General features: G+C 41.5%; 1 protein-coding gene across 1 annotated transcript in view; it reads right to left on the bottom strand.

The window, feature by feature from the left end:
* Positions 1-27,450, bottom strand: part of LOC146990254 (protein kinase C-binding protein NELL1-like) — a 293,390-nt gene that overhangs the window by 248,574 nt on the left and 17,366 nt on the right. The window contains exon 3 of the mRNA XM_085771287.1: positions 9,016-9,166. Coding sequence (XP_085627413.1) covers positions 9,016-9,166 — 151 coding nt within the window. The remainder of the gene's footprint in view (positions 1-9,015; positions 9,167-27,450) is intronic.

Genomic DNA, 27,450 nt, shown 5'->3' with positions numbered 1-27,450 from the left:
CATATGAATGTGGTGCAGTGGTCAACCGTAGAAACAGAACTGCCCTTTGGGATAAATAAAGTAATCTCAACTCAACTCAACTTAAATGAGGTACAAACAAGTGAAGCAGAAAAATTAAGCCAAGACAGTTTCTCAAAGGGCCACTTGAGTCTGGCTCAAAAAGCCAAGTACAAAAACAAAAATAGGCTCACCCAAAAATTATATCAAAGGGATATTTCAACATTTTGGCAAATTTGTCCATTGCCATAATCCCTATAGTCATAGGGGTAGGTTTGTTACCTTTAATTGTTGGTACAAGCTATTTTTAGATCAGCCGGGCGGGCCTACAAGCTGCTCAGCTAATGCTACGGAGACTCATGTTATTTCTGGGCTTTCCCTCAAAACTCATCAAATACAAAATCCAACAACTCCAAAACGCTCTCGAGGACAAGTTGTGACCTGCACATTCACCACGCTATGAAATAATAATGGAACGTTACGAGACAGAGTTGTTTTCAAGGTAAATGCAGCGTTTTAAGTGGGCCAATGGGAGTACGGAGCAATTTGTAAGAGTTTCACTCCTATATCTACACTACATGTGCACTAGTAGGCCCCCTACGCCTGTCCATTTACTCTAAAGAGTCGAGTCACAGAGTCGAGTCTGCCTAAAAGGACGTGAAGAAGAAGAAGAACGTCATATCAACTTGAGTCGCAACAATAGACTGTATATGAAAGAGGTCACAACTGATAGTTGTTTGATTCAGTGCCAGTTCAAGTTGCCTTGTTTATTCACCTCCTGTCCAGTATATTCATCCAGTGATGTGAGCTGTGAGGTGCCCTAACATTTCTGTTTAACCCCAGAATATACTGTTTGCATTTTTCAAAGTATATGAAGATCTTATTCATCAATAATATCAATGATGTTGGTCCTCCTAAATATGTGTACTTCCCAGTTAAGTTATACTAAAATCAAATATATATTCAGGTCTAAAATAATATATTGTCTACTGTTTTGTAATGATAGAAACAAACACAGGAGTATGTCATTTGATTGATTTACTTGTCAACTGCATAGCATACTTCTCCAATTTTCTCCATGTCTGGTGTCCATCTTTTATCCGAGTGTGTGTGTGTCAATAGGCAATGGTTATGGCCAGTTTAAGCTCCCTTGATCATCAGCCACTGAGAGAGGACTTTTTTTAAGTTAATTTCAAAGGAGGTTAAATCAACTGGACTTAGTTATTTGTCTAGGAAGACGTTTCACCTCTCATCCAAGAGGCTTCATCAGTTCATGTACGCAACTGACCAGGCTGGGACTGGTCCAACTATCTGGTGTGGAGATCCAGTATTTAACCTCTTGTGTGGGCGTTCACAAGGGTGATGAAGTCACTGGTTCCCTTTTGTGCTCCAAGTGCCAACGACAGTCGTTTAAATGACTGTCTTTGATGGAAAGTTGGTTTCGACTTCGTTAGTGCCCTATGTTGTTATAACGACAGTCGTTGGAGTCACTTGCCACTTGTGAACAGTAGTTGTTCTTTGAGGCTAGATTGTTGAATCTCCTGGGAAGGGATGAAAGGGCAGCATTGTAAATTGGAGATAGGTGGTGTCTGAGGCCACCTCCCCTGTTGAGGGATGGTTTCTCTACTTTTACATAGATGGCTTCTTTAACTCCTCTTTCAAACCATCTGTCCTCTCTGTCTAGGATTTGGACATTGCTATCCTCAAAGGGGTGGGCTTTCTCCTTGAGATGTAAATGGACAGCAGAGTCCAGGACTGAGGAATTATCTCTCCTGTGTTGAGCCATGCGTTTATGCAGTGGTTGTTTTGTTTCTCTAATGTAGAGGTCTTTGCATTCCTCGTTGCATTGGACTGCATACACCAGATTGCTTTTGTGGGTGTGTGGTGTTTTGTCCTTGGGATGTACCAGTCTGGGTTTGAAATACACAGGGATATGGTGTTTGTTAAAGATCATCATCACCCTTGTGAACGCCCACACAAGAGGTTAAATAGTGAGTCTCCACACCAGATAGTTGGACCAGTCCCAGCCTGGTCAGTTGCGTACATGAACTGATGAAGCCTCTTGGATGAGAGGTGAAACGTCTTTAGACAAATAACTAAGTCCAGTTGCTTTCGATTTAACCTCCTTTGAAATACTATGACCTGGGCAAATGAGAATATGCACCGGCTTTTTTAAGTTAAAACTCTTTGTGGAAAGTTCAATAAAACTTTTTGTTGCCTTATTTACCACCAAGAGCTGAATAAGGAGAGTGCTGGCACTTATTTTTTCCACTTAAAGCACTGGGTAAATGCATGGGTAAATGCAAAGCCCGCCGATGCACGTTCCCATCGGGGGCAGTCGTTTTTCCACAAAGAGTCTCTTTTTGGCACAACACCCGCTATGCATTCACCTCAAAAACAATTCTGTCTTGTAACGTTCCATTATTATCTTGGTGAATGTGCAGGTCACAACTTGTCCACAAGAGCATTTTGGAGTTGTTGGATTGTTTATTTGATGAGTTTTATATATGGGGATTATGGCCATGCATGGGCAAATTTGCCAAAATGTTAAAATATCCCTTTAAAGGTAGGGTTGGGGATCCTAGAAAAACGGTTCTAGCTGGCCACATTTTGAAAATACACAAGTCAAAAGTCCAAGCCCCTTTCCTCAGACTTCACTCTACACGTGGTACATTGGATCACTGATATTTTTTTTTCTGCGGTCCTAACTCGTTGATGTCACTATTTTAGTAAAATGATAAATGTTTGTAAAGGTCACTCAGTAAAACAATATTTTATCATTTTAAAGCAGAAGTAAGCGATCCGGTCATTTTGGCTAACTTCTTGTCAGCCGATGGAGTTAGCAGCCCCCAAGTGATTGCCATCGGAAGATATAACTATTTAAGACTTATATTAACACAAATATTCCGCTTACTTCTGCTTTAAGCCTGCCACACACATAAAGATAATCGGGCAGATTTTGCCCCGATTTTCCCCCTTCCGACCACGGACAGACACCGCCCGATTATCTTAAGGTCTTAAGATTATCTTATAAGATTCTCTTGTAGTGTGTGGTGTGTTAAGAGTCAAAATTCCCCCGACAATCGGCTCGGAAAACGTTTGGCGCCGATAATCGTAAGTATTAAACATGTTCAATATTTACGATTATCGGGGCCGACTTCGGTGGTCGTTTCAATCAAAAGTCATCTTGTGTGTGGAAAGCCGGTGTTGTGCTGAGAAGTGCCTGCTTGCCGAGCTCTGCTCACCGAGCTCTGCATGCTGCTGCTCGCGGCAACAAGCCACTTCTCCACACAACACCGGCAACCTCACAGAGAGCCACGGTGCAGCCCTGGCATTACATGAGGTTCACACAGACATTCACACATTCACAGGAGATTTCCTGATAGCCGATAGCAAAGACAGTAGCGCTCGTAGCCGGCAACAGCCGGCAATACAGCAGCCATGTTTAAACGATCATGTGACCGCCGCTCACAGCCCGTCATGTGACAGCGCACGGCTCCCTATTGGACAGCCGCTTGACTGCTCGGCGTCCGGAGCCACAGACACAGACACACACAGATGGGGTCGTTGTAAAGGCTGAAGTGTCCCGCTTTCATTAAAAAAAAAATTACGTCGCTCTCATTGTCCATTCCGGAAATAGACCCGAAAGAGTAGCTACAACGACACCCCTGGTATCGCTGCTGATGCCGGATTGTTTTCTGACCAGAGGGTCAAGATTCTGAAAAATCTTAATGTGTGTGGTGTGTTGTGTTTGGAATATCGCAGCACACCACACACAATACGATCAAAACTGTTCAATCACAGATTTTTTATCTTCATGTGTGGGGTCTCTCACAGATAATAAATCTGTTGAGATTTATAAAATCTTTATGTGTGTGGCAGGCTTTAAGTACCCCTGCAATTAGGGTTGGGCACCGAAAAACGGTTCCAAATAGGAACCGGTTCCAAACGTCCGGTTCCGGAATCGTTAAGAAGAAATTTCGATCCTTTTTTTCGGTTCCTAAATGTCCGCACTAGTTTGTTTGTTTTACTCCGCTCGCACTAGTTTGAAGTAATTTGACCCGCCCCGCACCACCGCATCTATTTTCACAACCATCCCCGCTGCTATTAAACGTCAGACTGCGGCTTTTTACTTTGAAAAGGCAGACAGAGGCGCTGTGTGTTGCCAGTAGCTTGTCAGTGTGGAGCTCGTGAGGAGTGGGAGAGTCACAGTGCAGTGCGAGTGCAGCGCGAGTGCAGCAGACCGGTCTGCTCTCAGTGAAACCAACCCCGCTCTGCTGATGCGCCCAGCCGCCGTCTCACCCGGTTCCCTCACACCTCCGCTGGCTTTCCCTCTGCGCGCCCCTGATAACACACTCTGGACTTCATCATCAGTGTTTTTAATGACCAGCCCCACTGCGCCCCGCACCACAAATAAAGTAAACATTTGTTGACCCGCACCGCGCGTCACTAGTGTACAGACCTCCTCAGCCTGAGAAGGCAGACATGATTATCTTCTTAAACAAAAAGTGTTTTTGATTTGTCATCATGACTGCTCCAGTGTTTGTTTTATTTTGTTGCATTATACAGTCACCTGTTCTGCAGCTCTTTGTATGTTAGACTGCTTGCCAAGTTTCAGTTTTATAGTTACAGTTAGGGACCCTTTTAATTTAATACCATAGTTGGCAAAATCTATTTTTTGAGGCCTTTTGGAGGTCTTACAAGCTGTGTAAGATGTATGTTTGAAGTCCAAGCATGCATGCAAAAATGGCCTGTGTGAAGAGTTTGTCAAATAAAAAAATATCCTGTGAAATAAGTTGTGACCTGTTGACCTGCACCTCAAAGAATCGGAATCGAGAATCGTTTAGAACAGGAATCAAAATAGAGAATCGGAATCGGAATCGCTAAAATCTAAACGATGCCCAACCCTACCTGCAATACAGGTCAAATACTCCTGATTGAGAAACACTGACTACAGTATAATCCAAGCCAGGTTAGGTATGACTACAAGCTATGCATTTTAATATCTTCCATATGCCTAAATTTAACTAAAACAGACACATTTTCCTGATATATACTCATGTTCAGCTAACTGCTCATATAAAAATTATTTTCCACCGGGGGCAAACACAGACAGCATCCAACTTCCCAATGCTTACTCATCAACATTCACAAACTTTTACCACAAAGTCTGGTTTAACAAGTCTCTCTCCTCCATTACTGCGTGTGTTTTCAACTCCCACCGCACATCGACTGCAGCTCAGCATGTTTCCTTAAAAGAGAAGAAGCTGTAAGTGCTTATGAGCCGAGGCGCAGAGGGAGAGACAGACCTGTAGAGTGACAAAGGGCAGGCAGATGAACAGAGCAAGTGGAGGAGCTGGCTGAGCATCTTTAGTGTTTGAGTGCTCAGGTGGGAAGAGCAGGAGAGCGACTGGGCTTTGAGTTACTTCATCACAGAGCTACTGCCACTTGCTGACAATGAGAGCGTTGCTGGGACCCACAAAACTGCTGGCTAGGCAGAAATGGGTTCCTTTTGTTCTATTCAGCCTAGTGGAGCAGCAATAAACCTTCCAACCTTCCCCAGTGCTGGGCGCAAGAAGAATAAAAAAAAAAGAGAGAGCGAGAGAGAGAGAGAAAGCTTCTTCTGCTTTTGCAGCGGGTACCGAGAAACGCTTGGGTTGAAAAGACGTTTTCACTTTGAGGATGAGGAGAGCGGTGGATGAGAGAAGGGAGGTGAGATGGATATTATCATATTGGAAAAGCCAAGCTGGCAGAGGAGGTGGGAGGGAGGGAGGAGAGGATGGTTTGATTGTGCTCGGTGAAAAATGAAGTAGTAAAGACGGGACAGAGGGAATGTGTGATTAGATTTGGTTCGGGTGGTAGAAATAGTTGTCTTTTAGCTGGCTGAATGGGAGGCCTGTGTTATAATGGGAAAGAATGTGCATCGGACGAGGGCTCTAATAGGGCCTTCAGAGAGGATTCAGAGCCTCAGAACAAATCCTCAGTCACAACGGAGCACAGGTCGGCACTGAGCCGGTCAAGGCTCTGTCCGTCTTGCCAAATTTAATTACACTCGCAGTGTGGCGGTCTGACTCACACAACACCTCATCGCAAAAATAACTTTCAGCCTCCCGCCACTCTGCTCGGCTGTAGATTTGCATCCGAATGTCTCTTTTATGACTCTTAACAATACTCTGTATTTGAAGTGACATGAAAGGTCTGGAATTTCAAATAAGTGACTGGAGGTTTATACGTCTGAAATACATGTCAAAATATTCACTGTATTTCAGACTGTAAAGAAGAAATACGGTTTTGTATTTGTGAGATTGTGAGATGGCAACATCTAAAACATCTGCTACCTGAACAGCAGCATCTCTCTCCAGAAACAGTATCCTATTACTCTGGATGAGCCACAAATCTCACTGTAAACAGAAAGTTATAGAGCCACAAATCCTCTCATGCAGGAGGTTATGGTCAGAGGATGGGTCGACGCTGACTTCTACCTGGGAGACAATTGCACATTTGTTTGTTCTTTTTTTTTCTTTTTTTTTACATACAGTAAGTAGCTGTGATCTATGTGATGAATGGGCTTCTACGAGGGCTGTCACTTTTTAGAAAAATTCGGTTCGAACAAATATTGAATGACCGTTCGGATAAATTCAAATTCCTTGCTATTTGGAGAACCTGTTCTTCAAATTAAACCAGTCTCTGTGTGGTTCCATATCACCACCTTCCATAAAGAACATCCCTACCTCAGCAACTGAAAAATTTAATGTAATAGTTTCAGTCAGTATATCTGACAAATGGGTAGGCATGAGCGCGGCCAAGTGCCTTTAATGCACAATTTGCTTAGTCCGAGCACACCTCTGTGCTGCATGAGCTGAATGGTGCATGTCATAGCCCCCATAGGAAGACGACAATACACAATCAAGTAGCTCCATTTAGCCTGTTGTTTGGCCAGCATGCTGTGCAACAATTAAACCTGCAGGTAAAGTGAGAGAGAGCAAGATATAGACTGACTGACAGAGAGAGAGAGAGAGATAAAGAAGCAGGGAGCGGGGGCACAAAAGGCAACCCTCAAGGTCACCTTTAACGCACAGCAGAGGCAGCGTGGATCACAGAGTAGGTGCTTGAATAGAAATGAGTGCACATATACACCAGTGAAGAAAGTAGTAATATCACAAAGAACACATTATATTATGTATTACAGGACTGAATTCAAAACTTCACCTCAAAGACCCCCATTATGAGGATAATACGAGATATATTTCTTGTATGTGAATTCCACAGCTGCGTATTTCTACCAGTCTTGCAAAAAAAATGGACAGCCAGGGCTTCAATTCAAGTCATACTGTATATATAAGAAAAGAAAGCAACCTGAAAGCTGTTCAGCACAGAGAGCCAGAGCTAGCACAACCACTAACACTGTATCAGTCAATAGCAGTAACAAGCTACTGTACATCATCACCAGTCTGAGGCTGGGTCTGGTAAAACATGCCAGTGGAGGAATATCAAATGTATGAAAAGTTTAAGTAGTAGGTCATTCATATAAACTATGTTACTACGCCATATTACAATATTGGATAATTATTTCTGGGGAGAACATATGCAAGCAGAACTTTAATGCTGTAGTTGGTTATTTTAATATAATTTCAATGTTATTAATTGCTTATAATAAAGTTAATAAAGTCTAAAGAAAAAAAAAAGTCATATCTTTGACAGTTTGAGCTGAAATGTTGAATTGATTTTTTTTTTCCAGTTTTATTATTTCTCATGATCTATTAAAGCTACTTTTCTGAATCACTGCAGCTTTCATGTACTGTACTGTAGGATGACACAGTTTTGGTCTCAGCGATAAAAAAAAAAAAAAAATGTTTCCCACAAATTACCACAAACTCTGACAGCAAAATTCGGTTTGCAGGAATTGCATTTGAAACTGGGTTACATTTTCTATTAACATAATGAGGTTATGTTGTTAATTTCAAGCTGTTGTTAATAAACGCAATGCTTCATTGAAAAAAATATGTTGCCTCTGAGAATAATCCGGGCTGCCATTACATTATGTTTCCTGAAATCGCCTCTGCTTTTCCATTTTAGTTGAATAGAAACACAATTTCTAGCAAACCGGAGTCCAATATGGAGCTGTTTCTCAGGGCAGAAGAACTGCCTGCTTTGTTTACTGGGTTTTAGGGGACTAGCTTTCTCAGTTGAAGGGCCCTTTACTTCACTCTCCCATTGTGTACGTTTTTTTCTTTTGTCTTGACTCCAAGCGAATGTACACACACACACAGTTACCCACACGCTCACTTTGGCTGCGCGTTTTTACAGAAGTGAAAGCTTTTACCTTCAGAGGAATGGGAGGAAAAATCAATGCTGCCTGCCCTTTTTAAAAACAATTCACAGTCGTCCGGTTTCTCAGGGGGCTGTGGGGGAGAGAGAGAGAGCTGCCACCGCTCGCTGAAGTCCTATACTCCCCAGTAACATTCAGTCCAGTGCAACAAATTCAATAAGACTCCTTGAAACAGCCAAGAAAACATTACCTGCTGTATGTTCAAATTATTACTCTGAGTAAAAAAGATGTGTACCCGTCTCTGGCAGTCTCGCTGCAGCTCAGTTACAAGGCCATGACTTCTAGATTTTAGTGCAGCAGCCACAGTTAGATGCTGTATGTTTATCTACCTCTAATTCTACTCTATCCTCAGCAGGCTTGTAGCTGATTAGTACTTCATACTCATCTTGCAGACATAACACATGGAAGGTCATCTCTCTGCCCTGAGCGTCCGAGGAGGACGTTGCATTATTCCATCCTTCGACTCGCCTGCTCATCACCTGCTGACTTACACTAACAGTGGAGTAATCTCACACTGATCTTCACTTCACTACACCTCATCAACAGCCCTCTACAAACAGCTCTGAGTGAGATGAAAATTCATCTCTGGGTTTAATTTAAAAAGCGACGGCGCTCAGTAATCCATGGAAGTAAAGTTGTGCTGAAAAGGAGCTACGGGTCTAAAATGAAGAGGATTAGAGATGGATTACCTGTGTTCTGACTCGTGGATGGAGAATATGACTCCCGACGTGGAGGACTTCTGCTGGATGGAGGCCAAGAAGGTAAACTCACTTTTACTTCTGAACAGCTGCACCACTTTCTCTGTGATGTGTGCCGGGGCGTGAACCGCTCTCCCAACATCTGAGGAGACAAAGTAAAGTGGAAAGAAATCATGAGCTTGTGTAAACCCTTTACACGGGCCGGGCGCTGTCTGCCTCCTCTGTGTGCACTTGCAACACATTATGTTGGTTGAACCACATGGTGAAACACAGAGTAGCACCTTTTACACTTGGAAAACATCTCATAAGTCTGGCAGCCTGTGTTTGAAAGCATAAAAAAATCTGTGCAAATGGGCTTCATACAAATATTTTGCGCTTTTAGACAGAAAATGCGTGTTTGTATACACTACAGAGAACTTTATATCCTCAAGAGAAAAGAAAGCAAATCATAAAAAATACAGATTCTAGTCCAGCTATGTCTGGACAAAGCTCTACTTCAGAGCTTTGTTCACTTTTAAATTATTCTTTCAATGCATGACGGTTTCTGTCTTTGTAGTTCTGGCCATCATCTTGATCATTCATGACAACTTTGTACTCACTAAAGTAATTGCTGAGGTATTGGAAACTGTGACATTGCCACAACAGGAAAAAACAAAACAAAACAATACAAGCAGTCAACAACAGAACAACAATGACATAAAGTAAAGGCAGCAGCAAGAAACAGATTAAAAAAAAAGACAGTGGAGCATTTTCTTAGTATAAAAGCCACAATATGCAGCATTAACTAGAGCAGGACTGGTGTTAAATTTCTCATATTTTGTATTCCAGCTTTAATATTGATTCCCTGCTATTCACCAGCAGTGTTTTTCATTCTTGTCAACATGCAATAACAAGACCTTAAAGGCTTAAAGGCGTTATTGTGCAGATGATGATGATGGAAAAAATGTCAGTGTGTTCAAGGACACCACAACTCATGATAGCTGACAACAGACATTTTGCTTCTTTACACAACGTTGCTTGTTTTCCCTTCATTTTTTTTTTAATACAAAAGCCGGTCTACTTACCAATCAGTACAAGTTGATTTCATGGTGTGTGAAAATTACATAAAGCTAGTGGCTGCCTGGAAGCTACGAAAACATAGCGTGGCATGGATAATTGTCTGCCACCATTAAGTTTACTCGGCTGTTTTTATTATGAGAAACGCTGGTGGCTTTCCAGTTAGGCCATTCACCACTGAAATGGAAATACATTTTATTTACAAACTGTCTCCAGAGGATGAATCTTGCTGTATCCCCCTGATTTTTTCCACAATAGGGCCACCATCAGTTTGACATTTGCAGCTTAAATGTCTCAGTGGGTCAATGGATGGATTGCCATGGAATTTGGTATACAGACATTCACTCATATGCTATAAGTTAGCATTTAGCTCAAACCACAACAGTCAAGTATGTACAACCTGACAAAGTTGTAGCATAACAGTGTGTTAGTCTTGTTTCCTGATGATTGTGCCCACCAGCAAACGTGGGCAGAGTACCAGACAACCAATTACTTAAACAAAACAATGCAGCACAACTCTGCCGTTTCTAGGAATTGCTCATTAATGCTAATGAAGGTAGTCCCTACAAGATGAGGGATGCAAGCATTGTGTGTGTGTTTATTTGCTCATCTAAGAAAGGAACGCTAACAGTTAACATCTGAGCCACCAGACCTGAGGTCAGATTGGAACAAGAGGCTCCTGTGGTTCCACCCTCACAGCTGTACGGGACAGACAGTCTATTGGCTGCCTCAGCACAGGGCTTTTAAATCTCCCCGGGGTGACAGTGGCCTGCCTGCCCTCACACTCAGCCTCCCTGCTGTCACAGCCCAGTCGATGGAGCGCCACTTCGCCCAGTTCTTCAACATGCTGGCTCCCTGTCCACAATCTGCCATTAGATCATTCCCTCAACTCCGCAGAGACACTGTCCCCATTGTTCTGATGAGAACATACTGCCACATTTCAGGTGCTATTTTTGTACCATCGCCTAACCAACAAGTAAAAATGGAGCTGTTTGTTGCACTTCAAGGTAAAATAAAAAATATATATATATATACTAATTCAAACCCCTTTAAATTGCAGCTGCCGTCCCTTGTGTAAGTGCTTAATACAGTCAAGTTCACACTCCTGTGGTCGATACCAACAAATTGTAGCAAAGAGTCCAACTCAAAAGAGGCAGTAAACATACCAAAGTACATAGTTGTGTGCATGTGAGGTTGACTGCAAATGAGAATGGGAGCTGAAATAGATTTTGTCTGCAGTGATTAAGTGCACAACTCAATTCCCTTCAAAGTAGTGCCAAAGCTGGAGTATCCATGATACTGGATACTTAGATACTGAGACTAAACACCAGAATTTCTCATTTACTTTAAGTTCATGTGTACAACAATGTCAAAACTCTCATAGATTTTCACAATAAACAATATTAGCATTATTCCTATCTGGTGTCCCTGGACAACATGTCCAATAAATTCCAGTATCTACATGAGAAAATGCTGAAGGGTGTTTGACATTGTTTCCAAGAATAATCATGTGTGTGTCTTCTGATCTGCCACATTCATGGAATGTAGGTAGGACGGAGGTACAAAAAAGTCTCCTAGTCTCCGAAAGCTCGACGTGTCATGCACCCAAGGGAAAGAGGTCATCCTTTGTAGCCGTCTCCTGTGGCATTATGATACATCACACAGCTCCAGGCCTCACTTCAGGGAGAGGAAAGTCATTATACTGAACATTTCACCACTAGACATCTCTTTTAAGGATAACATAGGTTGTTTTTAACAAATGACAAGTGCTTGAAAACCTGAGTAATAAAGGAAAAGTTCACAAATACAACAAAAGTGAACGAACGAGAATAGATATCTTTTACACGCCAAAAGATTCATTGCAATGTTTTGGAAAAAGACCAGTGGTCCAAGTGTTACGTATTGGGTGAGGCAAATGCTGACAACTTTTCCTTTGGAGAGGGCAGAATATGTTTGAAAAGATATCGGAACCATTTGATGTGATTGTTAATGGTATTGATCTAGCAAATGACAATGAAGAGGAATAAGTAGTCAGTTACATAAACCTTATAACAGGATTAATGAGTACAAATACCTGCAATTATATTAGGTCATTAAATTATGCACAAAATGTTTTATGGCCAAGAAGAGGACGATTGTGATGTGTATGTATTGTTTGTAATTTGGTTTTGTTCTGTTTACAACACTTGTACCACAGCACTTTTGTTAATGGGGCACAGGTCTACATTACTATATAAATACAAGTGTATGTGTATGAAAGAAAGTGTTAATATATTGTTTTGTTGTATATTATATCAAATAATATATATTATTAATATCATATATAGTAAAAATTAAAAATAAAGGGAAAGTCTATGGTTCTAATGCTGATGAACAGGTTATATACACAACAAATAATCCCAAATTACTGACAACACTGTAAACACAGCAGCATGTCCTGTCCTAGTACATGTTCATAAAGAATATCTATTTATTTTTCTAACAATGCAGGAGTTAAATAGACAAGGCCTGGGTGACATCCAAAATTTAGTATATCGATATAGTGCATGCAGTCCAAATTTTTTCATATACATTATTACTACGTTTTTTTCTCCACCCTTGCCAAGGTACAATGTTCAGGAAAGCAAGGCAGTAAAATGAGGATCATATTTGGCAGCAGGACAGATTGTCCAAAACTGTAAAACGATATTCAGTTTTATGTAAAATATTGCACACTGGCCCAACCGACCTTCTGTTGTCAGTGCTCCAGAGAGAGAGAGAAGGTGTGAAACAATACTGAGATACTTTTTGGCTCCTGAAGTCACAGACGCATCTTTTTATAGCTCAACACTTCATCAAACACAGGTGTAAGAAACTGAGGAGTTAAGTGAGCAAGTGTTTCATTTATGACACACACAAACAAGCTCTCACACATGAATTCTGCAGCAGTTAAAACTTAATTGGCCAATAAAAAACAAATTTACCAAAACTGTTCAAACAAACAAAAACATACCGAGTGTGATCGCAGCCCGGCGGTCCACTAATAATGATGCATTGAAAGTATGATGGAAGCAGAACTCAGGCAGTACACCCTAACAGTCTCCTCCGTAGCAATCTCGTGCTTGTAGACATAAACAAACCCATTTACAGTGACAGGAGGAAACAGGTAGAGCGGGAAGGTATGTCTCCCTGCAGACAAGATGAAGCTCAGTGTAGCAGGCAGCAGCCGTCTGTCGCGCCCCCCCTCCTTCTCGATTTTACAGCTCATCACTTTAATCAGAAGCCTGGCGGGTCCTCCCCCAGCTCGGCTAAGTCTTACAGATGCCTTCCCTAACTGGCAGCGAGGAAGAGGAGCTCAGCCGACTAGGTCCAGAGAGACTTCACTCGGCCAGTCAAGTCTGTGTGGACTTCTGTCTGGCCTGATATGGGAAACCCGTGTCACAGTGTCACAGCCAGATAAGCACATTACTGTACTACGCTTAAGTTTTTTTTGCCAAGGGCACAAAGGAAATCAGTGCAGCGTTTTCTGGGAGGCCAGTGTGCAGCAGGTCAGCATATGGTAGGAGCATTTCCCTAAGCATTCACACAAAGGGACAATTCACCACACAGTGGTTTCAAATAATCTACAGTAATCACAAGCAAACAGGGCGGCAAATAACATTTTATAGAAATCCACCACTTTGAATGAAAGACATGGCTCCTTTGTGATGTGTGTAGATTTGAAGTTTCAAATGCAAACTGAGAAAATATCCTTTTGCTGCAACTTAAAGGAGACTTATTATGCCACCTTTCCACAAATTAACATAGTTCCCAGGTGTCTTAAATACATATCTGTGACACTCTTTGGTCAAAGGATCAAACAGAACAGCTGGTTTCAGTGCCTGTCCCTTTAAATGCAAATTAACCACTGCTTGCCCCGCCCCTTCTACTGGTCCCAGGTAGGGGTGGTATTATGCAAATTCGAATCCTAGTTACATCACTGGACGACAACTGATGGAACAGCTGTAAAACCACATGGATTTCAACCTGGAGCCTGAACATTACAGATTGTTTTGTCAATTCTCACATTCTGAGGACCGGAAGGCAAGACAAACACCCAAATCAATGTTAAAGAGCCTTCAAAAAGTGATATTTCCATAATATGTCCCCTTTAAAATGTTATTGAGCCACAGTTATTATAGAGTTCTCTACGCAAAACCCCAAACACACAAATCTGCTTTGCTCACATTCATCTGGATCAACATGTCAGCCATTGCACCTTAACGTCTTCCTCTGTCTGTATATAATGATGTGATTGGCATCTCTAAAGGACATGCCACTCTGCAGTGAGGTCAGAGGTGTCCGTCAGCTATTCTCAAGTACAACAGAGAAAATAGGTTTTGAGGACAATGAAGTGGCACCTGGCTAAGTGGCTAAGCAGAGACAACAAGCACTTGAGATCCTACAGGTCCAGATTGAACGTCAGAGGAAATGACAGTGCTGCAAATAACAGCTATGTTTTATATTGTTGTGCAGCTTCCCGGAGCCCAAGGTTACATCTTCAAATAATTTGTTTTGTTCAACCAACAATTCAAAACCCTAAAGTATTAAATTTAAGATAATATGAAACACAATTCTTTGTCATACCACTTGAGTTTGCAGAACCGGAACTTGCCGCAGAGCTTCGACCATGAATATCAATGACCTCCGTATCAGTGCATGTTCAGTGAACAGACTAAGACTAATCTGGGCGAAGGAAACAGTACACGCACGCAAGTAGTACCACAAACACACACTCTATACTCCGGCGTCAGATCAAAGAGCGCCTCCGCACACTGTACAGCTAGTTTGGCTGTCTCTGTTGGACAGTAGTCATATGTTTACAGTCCCAGCAGCAGCACATTCGCCGTCACTGGCAGCTGCTCAGAGGCTGCTGGGCTCTGGTTACAGCGAGGAACAAGATTAAAAGGTACAAGAAGAGAAGAATAACACATCAAAGTTTCCTGGCATCGGTTGCGGCCAATTAACTAAACCCACAAGAGATAACTAGTTGGCAGGTGACAAACAAGATAAAAGCTGCTTTTCACTGACCATCACGGCTCTGTGATTCCTTCCTCTGGGAAGATGCTGCACATAGAGCACGGATTTTCCATCATCTATACATCCATCCATCAATTCATCAATCCATCCATCTGTGGCCGTCCCATCCCATCTGAAGAAATTGTCCAACAATATGCTGATTGAACAGACTTAGTTTGAATCTGATCATCACGACGGGGGAATAAAAGAGGAGAAATGTCGTAGGCAGTGATTAAAACCTTGTTACTAAACTGGTACTCTACACTGCAGGAGAAAAGATAGAGTGAGAAGAATTCTGCCTTAGGACTTTATCTTCTCCATCAATTTCAAACAGTTATTATCTGTTACAGAAACTGGAGTTGAGACGGGGAATTTGCAGTTGAACGTCGGCACACTTGGCCCAGATGTAAGCTGGCATACAGAGTAGGCTCTATGCCAGACAGATGTTCAGTCCAGTGACCTAGACTGGTCTTTGGACCCAGTTATTTAGGCTTTAGCTAAGCAATGCAATCCCTTCCATGACTGGTTTAGTCTTAATAGACTCTGTAGTGAAACTCAGCCTGACAAAATATTTTGTTCTATCTTATCTTAACTCACATATTGAATCATCATTACATCATACATTTTATGTGAACACTATAGAAGGTGTGTATCCTTTTCTACTGCTTCAGATCCATGTTCTTCCTATGGGAAATGATTGGCTGGCCAATGTTAGTACTGTAACAGGACACCATGGCATGTATGATAATAAAAAGCAGCAGAAAAGGATCTTCATGATAAAAAAAAGCAAGAACAGCAAAGCAAACTAGGAACAACTCCCTCACTTATATCCTCACAATTCAGCATTGGTGGTTGGTTGCTATCACATGATTACTTGGTAAATCAAGGGGGAAATATATGTGAAGAAAAAAAAAAGCTGTATGTTCATTTTTAATCTCCATAGAATGTTACAACCTCTCATGATCATGTTTTTCAGTTTCTTTCTCTCTGATCTTGCAAGAAGCCGGTTGTCTTTATTTCCACACTTCCAGCCCTCCAGTCATCTGTACATCCACACATGACGCTAGCCAGCCAGTCATCCATCCACTACACAGCAGACTGTCCCTGAGGAGCTAGCCTGCTTTCAGCTGCTCAAGGCGGGTCTGCAGTGGAGAGTATAAAGCAAAGAGACTGGACTGCAGAACAGGGGATGGGCTGGAAGTGAAGATAAAGGACTGAGGCATGACTGGAAATGGAACACAAATGCACACACAAACTGTCAAGGATTTGATGTTTTGTTTAAAACTAAAAACTATATGTCAGCGGTAGCAGCCACTAATGGCACTTCACCTTGACAAGAGCTGAAGCACAGATGGCACGAATTTGGTGGTTTTACCATCAAAAGCAAAGTGCAAAGAGCACTAAACCTAGAAAAGCAAGAGCAGACACACAAACAGAAGTCACCAAATAAACAACTGAACAAAGCGTGTTGTGGCATGCGATACAATTTGAGCACAAAGGACGTTTTATAAACCGGCAGAAGCCAAAGAAAGTGAACGGTGTTGGTACAGTAAACAAAGGAGAGAGAGGCTTTGCTGAATGTGGAGGAGAGTGAGTGCATGTCAAGCAGCCTACAAACACAGCAGAGCTCTCAGCAAGACTCTCTCAAGTTGATCTTGGCTTGCATTTGAAGAACTCCGCAGCTGCTGAAAAATTCACAACCCCAAAATGATAAAACATTGATGATCAGTTCAAGTTTTCCTTCCCCTTGCAAGTACATAACCTGACTGTAAACATGAGAACCTACCTGGTAGGTTATTGCCGTGATAGGATGCGTCATGTAGCTAAAGCGACAGGCCGCAGAGGCGAATCCACCTCCTGTGGCCTCTGACAGACTTGACAGCTCTGTATTATTACAGACCGGCACAGCAGAGTGAAGTTTTAATTACTGCAAGTAAGGGAGAAACTCGTAGAAATGAAGTCCATCCATCTGTGAGAGAGAGTCATCCCCTGTCACTTAAAGACACGATGCAAAATACAGCCAGAGGAATATTAGATATCGGTTAGGCTAATGAACTTCCCTTTTGATTTCTTCCTGCTGCGCCAGCATTTGCTTGCTGAACTGTATCTCAAACACATGCACGATAAGGCTCTGAACCCGGCGCTTAACTGTGCACACAGTTAGACTATGTTTGTGTGCATACTGTATGTGTGTGTGGTATAAAATGAGATTAGCACCATAAAAGATGGTGCTGGAGCTGAATGAATTTGAATTGATCATGCTTATGTTGAGCGGCTGCAGCAGCTCAATTAAATAAAAATAAATTAAAACAAACAATGGAAATATACAATGTTGTTACAGTCAATATGATTATTGTACTTTGCTTTCTTTCCAGCCATAAATCACAGGAGGATTTATAGTGGGGGGGAAACAGTTCTGTTGGGAGCAAAAGAATCTACCTCAGACCTTTAAAATGGCCTTAAGTTTTTAGTTTTCTACCACCAGTCCACCTAATGCAGCCAATACTTTACCTCACAAATTCACTGCAGACATTCATTGGTTTATTGTAAATTCAGATTGTTTGCAGTTGAAAACCCACTATAGGCAGAATGGTGCCCAGACAACCAGTCACAGTGAATCAGTGCATGTTATTATGGCTAGTGTATCATAAAATGTGCTGATCTGTATTTTCAACAGGAACAATGGAACAATGAAATCCCACTGGAGTTACAGTAGGGCTGTTGCGTTCAGTCAGGTGGCTCTATACCACGGTATGCAGTATTATCACACCACCCCCTTTCATTTTCTATCTATTTAGCAAATTTGTTTGTTAATTACTAAATTACTAATCTCATTGCAATGTTTCAGGTTTTTTTTGAAGACACTACAAAAATGAGACATATGAGGCACGTGTGAGTTCGATGTCGGCTCGAACTTAGAAGTGGTTGTCCGTGGCTTCAGGCTGGTTATCTGTGGTGGCGCCGCGGTGGGCTTCTTAGTACCGCGGTGATTCATTTTTGCGGTGTGGTGGCAAAAATTTGTTCTCTTGGTTCAATGAAGAATTGAAAGAAAAGAAAAGCTTCACACGTCGGCTGTCTTTCTTGAGTTTTAATAAACATTCATGAATGGAGTCACACACGTACAACTGAACAGCACACGGTCAGTGGGTGAGTGAACTGAAGATGTTCTCAGGCTCACTATCTTTATAGTTCCCAATCACATACCAATAGACAAAATATGGCACCTCCGGTGGTTCTGCCTATAGCTTCACCACCAGGACACAACAATCCCTTGTAAATTTCCACAGGACACTCTGTCGTGGGAGCCTCTCTGTCTGTCACCCTTTAACCTATCCTGAGTGAAACTCTCTGCTGTCTTCAAAGGGATTAACTAAGTACCAAATATCACAATCATGATTATCAAATACTTGTAATATGGGTTAACATCAAAATTTTTCATTACAGCGGTTACCGCAACAGCCCTCCAATCCAGTATTCAGTCTTCAAACTCTATCCCTACTGTATACTGCAGTTGCTGGCTTTGTCTGCATGCCCAGCAGGTAGTGTACACACAACATGTTTACTAGAAACTGTGTTTTAAGATTCTCTGACAGATTTTCAGTGAGGATGTGGCGACCTGTCCCCTATTGTAATTTTGTGCCCCTCAATTTTATTGTCTCTCTTGAATGTTCTCTCCTCTTTGTTGCCGCCAGAGAGAGGATCAGGCTTGATTAAAAAGTTCATGCACAAAGCCAGCGAGCAGATAGACAGCCTTTCTTATTGGTGAAGGCTGTTGGGGCTGTATGTAACCTGCCTGTGCCTGTACATTTATTCAGGCTTAATATTTTCTCAAAAGGTCAACAGAACTCGGAGACAAAAATAACGTCATAAAGTATCAAGTGTCAGTAGAGGAATAATGCTTTAATAATACAGAGGTTTGCATAGTCATGTCTAATGACAAATTGTATCCTAATGTATCACTTGGTGTGAAGTAGCACTTCGGAGTTTAGCAATTGCAGTCATATTTTGTGCTTCTTTGCAGCAAGCCGGTGTTTCTCTAAAAAACAATTTTCCTTAAGAATGTTCACTCTCCAGCACCGTCGGCAAGCCCAAGCCACAAATTACAATCCTTTTTTCTGTTGTTGTCGTTCGTCACAATGGACACACACACAACAAAAAAATCTGCGTAAATGTAAAATCTGTGAATCTGTTTCTCTCTTGTCTACCTCAAAGGGAGCTCAAGTAACAATGGCCCAACTCATTAAACCAGTCGATCATACTGTATCTTTGTGACGTTTGGGGAAAAAAACCTATTCAATAATCACATTAAATTCCAACCAGTTCCTACAAACACTCTTAAACACTCTTCTTAAATAGAAGAAAATTTGACATTTCAAAATATGTGCTGTTCAACTCAAGTTCCCGTGGGTGCTAATCTCTTTCATATTGTGAGGATTTTTGTGTCAGTGTCTGTGTGTGTGAATGTGTTTTGTTAACAACTCTCTAGGCTGAGATCCTATCCATAATCTGCTCCACCCCCCGCAGCTCTACACAGTCCTCATCGGCTGTGGGCAGGTTTTAACACCACAGCTGGCACTCTGCGCTTCATATATACACACACACACACACACACAAATACATGTGTGTGTGTATATATGTGTATATATATAGAAAGAACACAAATCCTCACAGGGGAAAGGTGGACGTGAGCTCATTTAGTGGAGTGCTGAGTGGTTTGAGGTGCTGTATCAGTAACAGTCAGGCCTCCAGTAGGCCCACTGCTGGGAGGTCTGGCTCACTCTGAGGGACCACAGAACTGTACGGCCAGGGCCACTGTGCAGATCCAGAGGAACTTAAAGGATAATTACAGTTTTTTTTACATTCTGGACCTTATTTATAGCATAAAATACGATCATTTACTCACCCAGATAACTTTGGTGTCATTACAAGTCTTTCCGAAGAAATTAGATCCAGCCGAGAGCCGCGTACATGTATATCCGTATAATGCGAGTACACGGGGCAGCGGAATGCAGCCTCTAAATAACACATTATCTGCCGCGAAACTCGTTCATTTCACCAATATTTTGTTATGATACGCTAGTGCTATTCCCCTCTGAGTCCGGGGTTACCTGTTATCAACATCGGTGGTCTGTAGGTTGAACTACTAACCTCTGACCTGGATGATGTCATCGCCGACCGCTGCCCGGCTCATTCTGATAATAATCATTCCGCTTCGGCATTCGGATCCATTTTTAGCGCAACTAGCCCGAGCTTTAGTGAGTCCAGGTTGCGGAGGAACCGTAGCATTAGCGGTAGCAACAAGCCGCGCCGGGCCGCAGTCGGAGATGACATCATCCAGGTCAGAGGTTAGTAGATCAACCTACAGACCACAGATGTTGATAACAGCTAACTAGATAACTCACAGGAGAATAACACTAGTGTATCATAACAAAATATTGGTGAAATGAACGAGTTTCGCGGCAGATAATGTGTTATTTAGAGGCTGCATTCCGCTGCCCTGTAGACTTATATTATATGGATATAGTACGCGGCTCTCGGCTGGATCTAATTTCTTCAGGACGACTTGTAATGACATCAAAGTTATCTGGGTGAGTAAATAATCGTATTTTATGCTAGAAATAAGGTCCAGAATGTAAAAAACAGTAATTATCCTTTAACTTCAACACAAAGCCCCTCCCTCCAATCCCAGCACAGCCTATAGCTTAATTACCTCCTCAGGCTGCACAGTACAGCTCCGCCTGACAAACAGCCGATCACTGGATCCGGGAGTGGGACGACAGCAGCCAGCAGGCTCACCGGCGTGCCTCCACACTGTCATCAGCAATGCTTACACAGCCATTTATCTCAATTAGCCACGCTCTGTATGCTTCAAAAATATGATGTCGGGATAAGGGCTGGGATAACCACGTCCCTTAATACTGTCCCCCTCATATCTGACGAATCACCCCCACCGAGAGTTCTGCACTACGGTACCATGTCATTAAATGTCGAATAAAGCAGCAAATCAGTCAATAACCTCATCGTCACACAGTCATGTTTATACCAGGCTCCTTAATCGTTCTCTCGCAGCCGCAAGCTGACAGTCACACAGACATAATGTTTACCTCTGCATGAGCCCTGCTGCATTTCGTTATCTTTTGAAAGTGAGGGCAATCTGAGTGAAATAAATAAATAAAACAATGGCTGTGGAGCAAACAAGTGGTGCAGCGTGGGCAGAATGAAGAGCAGAGCTGGGAGATATGATCAAGACAGGACATGCAGGGAGGAGGAGACGTATGGAAAGACAATATAGCTTAAGTTCACCCAAGGGCACCGTAGTTCTCTCCCAGAAAACCTCTCTGTCACGGCAAACACCTGAGACGTGCTACACATCATGCTAAGTACATGTTTTCATGTTTGACATCAAACCCATTGCTTGGGGGAATAAGACATGTGGTGATTCATTATACATAACCTTCCTCTGTACTTCATCAGAGTTGATAATCAGAGTTAAAAGTGCAAACCTGCAGCTGCTTTACGGCAGACAAAATAAATCTGATGTGAACGAAAGACATGAAGCAAGGATGTGCTGCTGGAAGCCTTCCACTGTGGAGCAGCTGCAGTGACAGGAAGCTGTCAGACATGTTTGAGTAGCTTTAAATGCTGCCTTGTTGCTTGATGAGAAATTTCACTTTTGTCACCAGACCAGTAAACAATACTCTTAAAAAATACATAAACCCTTTCCATACAGCACTGTTCACATGGAACATGGTGACATTTCTAAGTCAGCGCTCTTATTTTGACAAGTATGTATGTTTGTCTATAGATAATATGCTGTATGTTTGTCTATATACTGTATGTTATGTTTGGAACCTGTACCAATGAGCTGTACTGGAAGCAAATTCCACCAGCCTGTGTGGTCATTAAAAGAATCAATCAATCAATCAATCAAGTACGTACATATATATCCACATTATAAGAGCGATGCAGTACAGGTACAGTCAGTGGTAACTTAATACAAGGATTCATTAGATAATGGCTGTGTTGCTGTTGATTATCGCACAACTGTAAATCATTACCATAAATACTCAGTATTTCTATCATCTGCTAATTAACTGATTAATATTTGCTCTACAATCTCTAAATCTTTGTTACAGTTTCCAGTGTCTTGTCATTCCAATTATCTGAATCATAGAATCATCTGAATATCTGCTAATTCTTTAGTTAACAAAAAAGACTAAAAAAGTTAGTTACCAATTGCTTCCGTCAAACAACAACTTGATTCATTGGTTCATTGTTTAAGCTTTAGCTGCTGAGCTAATTTGACAATGAAACACACTCTGACTGCCTCTATTTACCAAAATAAGAAATGTTATTTTGTGATGGATGCTATGTGGGTAAATGAAGAAGTCGTGCGAAGGACTGAATGCTACTCAAAAAGCATTACAATTATTTTCACAGAAGTTGTATTATGAGTCAGTTTTAGCTGAGGACTGGTGTTTAATTGAATATTGCAGCATTTAATATAAATATAATAGAAAGGTGATGATAAAGCAAGATAAACACAGCTACTGAAACACTAACAGGTCTGATTTCCAGTGTAACACAAACAAAGCAAAACTGTTTTTCTTAACCTCACATCATGTTGCCATTAGAGGATCAAGAAATGTGTCACACAATGCAAATTCTCTCGGCGTCTTGCGGCCCTGCTAGCAGCTGTGACAGTATCTGAAAACATTACAGGCCCCACCAGTGAACAAACACAATAATGCTTCTAAAAAAAAAACAAGAAGTAAAGACACGGCAAAACAAACAACACCAACAGCTCCCTCCCTCTGTTATCGGAGCAAATGGGGAATCCATTCACACAGAGGCAAAAAGCAGAGAGGAGGCAACTCATCAAACACAGAGGACTGGAAATGCAAACGAGCCGCTGCGTGCCGAGCAATATCTCTGTGTGTACTCTCAACACGTGTCAGCGACAGATTATTCACACAGGACTCCGCTTGGAGAGCCGAGCTACTGAGTTTAGCGACTTCGACTGCGCCGCGGCTTGATTATGAAGTCAGAAACAATGAATTATTAAAACAAATGGCACTCCAGATGTTTCCCCTGTCTTCATGACAAACGCTATCCTCTCTCAGGCGTGGAGATGCGAGCTGAGCATAACACGAGCTTGAAAAATCTCTGTGGCCTTCCTCCCTCTTGTGTGTGTGTGAGAGAGAGACAGCGAGGTTTCCATTCTCTGGAGGGACTGTCACTGTGATACATGAGCAGCCCTTAGTCATTTGGCATTGTAAAGTTAAAGCTTTAGTATTAATAAACTGCTGGTATGAGCTTGGCAATGACTACATATATTGTTCATGTAAAGTTATGGTGCTGTATTTTATAGGCTCCATTCAGGCGCATTTAATATTCCAGGGGGAGGCGAGTTGTAAAACTTTTGTGCTGCTTCAGTGCTGAAATAATTAGCTGATTAATTAATTAGGTGACGGTAATCAATGATGCTCAACTGATTACCACTTGAGTCTCTTACTGAGGGAAAAAGCCAACAAAATCTGTAGGTTCCAGGTTCTCACGTCGCAGTTTGTTTGCTTTCACCTGCTTTCTTTGATTTGATTTCACTTTACAAAGTTTTTCCACCTCTTCATCTTGTTTTTTGCAACTTTCCCCCTGGCAATGACATCACTGTTACCAAATAAAGTAACTTCAGGCTGTACAGGATGAAAGCAAACAATGGGAAACTGTGCTTGGCTCACTGTTTTCTGACATTTCATAAGTCCCTTGCAGAACTGTTTTGCTCTTCACTGAGTGGCTGTGTTCCTATAATAGGAGGTTATGCATTATATAAAACTAAGATGAGACAAGCAAGAACTTCAGATAAGAGAGCTTACTGCATGTATAGAGGGATTATTTGTTTAGCAACACGGCGGATGCATTCGCAAACCTGACTGCAGAAAGAACCAGTTGTCATGGCTACCTTGATGTTTACTCCATGGATCTGGTACTGTATATTCATAGCGGTGTTAACTAGCGATGTTGTCAGCATACTACAGTACAACAGTTTATTGCCTAGTGATAAAAGTGTATTTTATAACGGCAAAAAACATGAAAAACGTCAGGATGGAGGATCGATCGGCACAAGCCACAGACATTCAGAGCATTGCGTTGGTTATTGGTAAAAACAACAATGTGCATCCCTACCTACAGCTTTTTAACAGACAATCATGTTCAGGAAAATACTCTTACACGATTACAAAACTTGGTGGCAGTCAGGGCTGAGGTGGTGCCTAGTCAAAGACGAGGGAAGAGGATGGACATGTCTTAAGTCTGGGTCATTGTGAACAAGGAGAACAACTGCATCCTGACTGCGAACTGCACCTGCATGGCTGAGTATGTCATTTAAAATAATATAAACATTAATTTTTCATTTCATTTTTCATTCATTTTTAAATAATATTTATTTATTTATTAGTTTTATTTATTTATTTATTAGTTTATTTCGGGCATGTCAATTAAATCATGATCATCACACTTCATCTTAGTTCAAATAATACAATACACATGGCCGAAAGGGAAAGCGGGAGAAGCAAAAGCTTACAGAATAATCATCTTCATCATAATCTTTTCTTTTTACATTTTGACATAACATTTTCTTTTTCTTATGACAATTTGACATAACATGTTACAACAGTAGGTAGTATACAGAGCTGAAGTCTAGCTCTAGACAGTCCATACAGATTACGTGTGTGTCTGCACATGTGTCCATATTTGTCCGTCATGAGTGAACAACAGTCTCGTCTTGTAGCCTGGCATGTCATAAAGTCACAGAGTGGTCCGATCGACAGAGATCTTAGCTTGCTTTCCATTACTATGTAACCTCGTCTTCAGTCACTGTCGTTACTGTAGTAAAAATTTCACAACTCATTCGCTGCAGTTATACAGCTGTGCCTGCGGGAAATATCCAGCTTCAACACCATTCAAACCTATGTGTCGAAATTAATCTCCAAAATACTATTTTCTCTCTCGTTTGTCTTGAAAGGGGTGCGAGTTGACGGTATTCCATAAAACTTGCGCATTTTGTTATTTTTATCAAAAATGATTAGTGCAACCAACAGCACATTAAGACATGATCGCATGATCGTAGAACGTCAGTGACGTAGACTGATAATCCCTCTAATGTATCATAATGGCCCAGGGAGGAAGCAATTATAAATATTTGCCTGTACTGCAGCCACAGCCTTCACTGCTTGTATTATTTACTTCTCTCTTCAGTTCCATGCATCCCTGACAGGAAAAAAGTTTTAAATATGAAGTAGAACTATTGATTTGCTTAAGGGTTAATAGGTTTATGGGAATGTTAACAAAACCTCCTCACAACTAGTTTTAATTTCTAAGTGTTTGACTTTACATCTGAACAGATTACAAGTCTCTCGTCTTTGGGTTTTCTGACACGTGTTACAAATTAAAGAACAGATGATTATCAGAAGAGAAAAAAAACCTGCTAGAACAAAAAGTCAAAAACACTTCACAGCTGCTGTGTAGTTAAGATGCGTATACGGAGTTGTGCAGTGTTGATACGAGTTGAGGTGTGCTCAGCAATTGTCACCTCACACACGGCTTTGTCTGAGCTGCTGTCTGTGTTGTTAAATAAATCTGAATATCATGACACATCATCACAGCTTATTCAGCTACACATTAGCACACAGACACCTGCTAAACCCTGCCTACACCTTTGAATATCAGTTAGCTGCAGCACAATGCTTTTACTGGCGTCGATAAAAGGAAACTGGGATTCTCCCAGCATGGATCACAACCCAGGAGATACAGAAGCAATTCTGAATTACTTTGGAACAATTAATAAGGAGAATACGAGCTGTATGAGATGTATGGTTGTTTGTTTTGCTATTTTTCTTTGAATGTGGGTCACATACATATGACATTTGAACCATTTCCTTTAATAAAATGTTTAGAATAGATAAGTATATGACTTGTTTCCCCATTTGGATTTGCATATTTAACATAAATTTGTTTCTAAAATGTCACGGATTATTTGGACTGATAGTTGCAAATAGTGAAATAGTTATTTTAGAGTGAGGGAAGGACTTTTTTGGGGGGGGCCCAGTGGCACAGTGCAGCATCCAGAGTGAAACTCAGAGACTAGTCCTGGTTAATGACAAAATATTCTTCAGATCAGTTTTTCTTGCTGAGAGGTGCAGTTCTTAAATCGGAAATCACTAGAAATAACTGCATTGGGGCCATTTCGGATCTGGGATTATAAATTCCTGAGAGAATTTGTTTTGCTTGTTTTTCAGAGGAGCTGTGTAGTGCACAGTGCCACTCAAGAACCTAAACAATGCTATGGAATAAAACAACGTTTCTACTCGTGAATCTGACTCGGTCTCATGATGCACCAGAGATTGTTCTGCTCACGTTTTGTGGTTTTAGGGCAAAACAAAGATGAGCGTACATCGCTTTTACATATTCATTCTTGTTGGTGTCGAGGCTGCTTGAGAAGCAAACAGCGAGCGAAATTCATTTAGCAACAGGGCTGAAAAAGCTTCCATTGTTTCCACCGCTCACTTTTCCGCTCTCTGTCGTGCCTCAGAGACAAAACTGTAAGACATGAAAAGCTCGCAGTCAAGAAGAGCAGCAGCATCTCCAACTGTGTTTTGCTATCCCTCTTCCTCCTCTAACCCCCGACTAAAACAAAAATGACGGCTTGCTGTGTGATGCAGTCAGCACTCACATTTCTTATTTTTGAATCCAGTATTCTTTGATCCACCACCAGAGAGTTTTGTGTTCTGCTCCTTCTGAGCGCTGAGGTTTTAAACACTGTTGAAGGTACAGTACAGTATTCCTCACTGTCACAAACAAAACTCATCTGGTTCTGACCAGCTAATAAAGTCTCAGACATTCTTGCCCTCACTTCACAGATAACTAGGCCCGGGCCAACAGACAAGAGAGCACTTGGCAACAAAATGCGCCATGATTTGAGATTTCAGCATCCGACACTTTCAAAGTTATTTTTGCCAAAGTGTGTCATCTATCCAACTTCCATTAAAGCCACACCAATCATGCCTGAGTTACAAATGTGGATCTGAAAAGCTGAAGAACTTGTTTGTTTGTATGTATGAGGGAAGTGAAATTAAACTGACAGTATGATTCCTTTTTTTAATAATTTCAAATATGCCATGGCCCAGAATAGAAGCAAGGTTTTACTGATGTTTTCTCAACTAAATGAATAGAGCTCACTTCAAAGAGAATATCTTGAATGCATATGAAAGAAATGAATGGGGTGAAGATGAAAACCAATTTCCTTTTTGGAAATTAAGAATGTTTCAGCAGCTTACT

The sequence above is a fragment of the Trachurus japonicus genome, chromosome 3 (genome assembly GCF_045865225.1).
Source record: "Trachurus japonicus isolate A0001 chromosome 3, Traja_1.0".
Lineage (NCBI taxonomy): Eukaryota > Metazoa > Chordata > Actinopteri > Carangiformes > Carangidae > Trachurus > Trachurus japonicus.
Note: the sequence above shows the minus strand (reverse complement) of the source record. Positions and strands in the feature narration are given on the sequence as shown.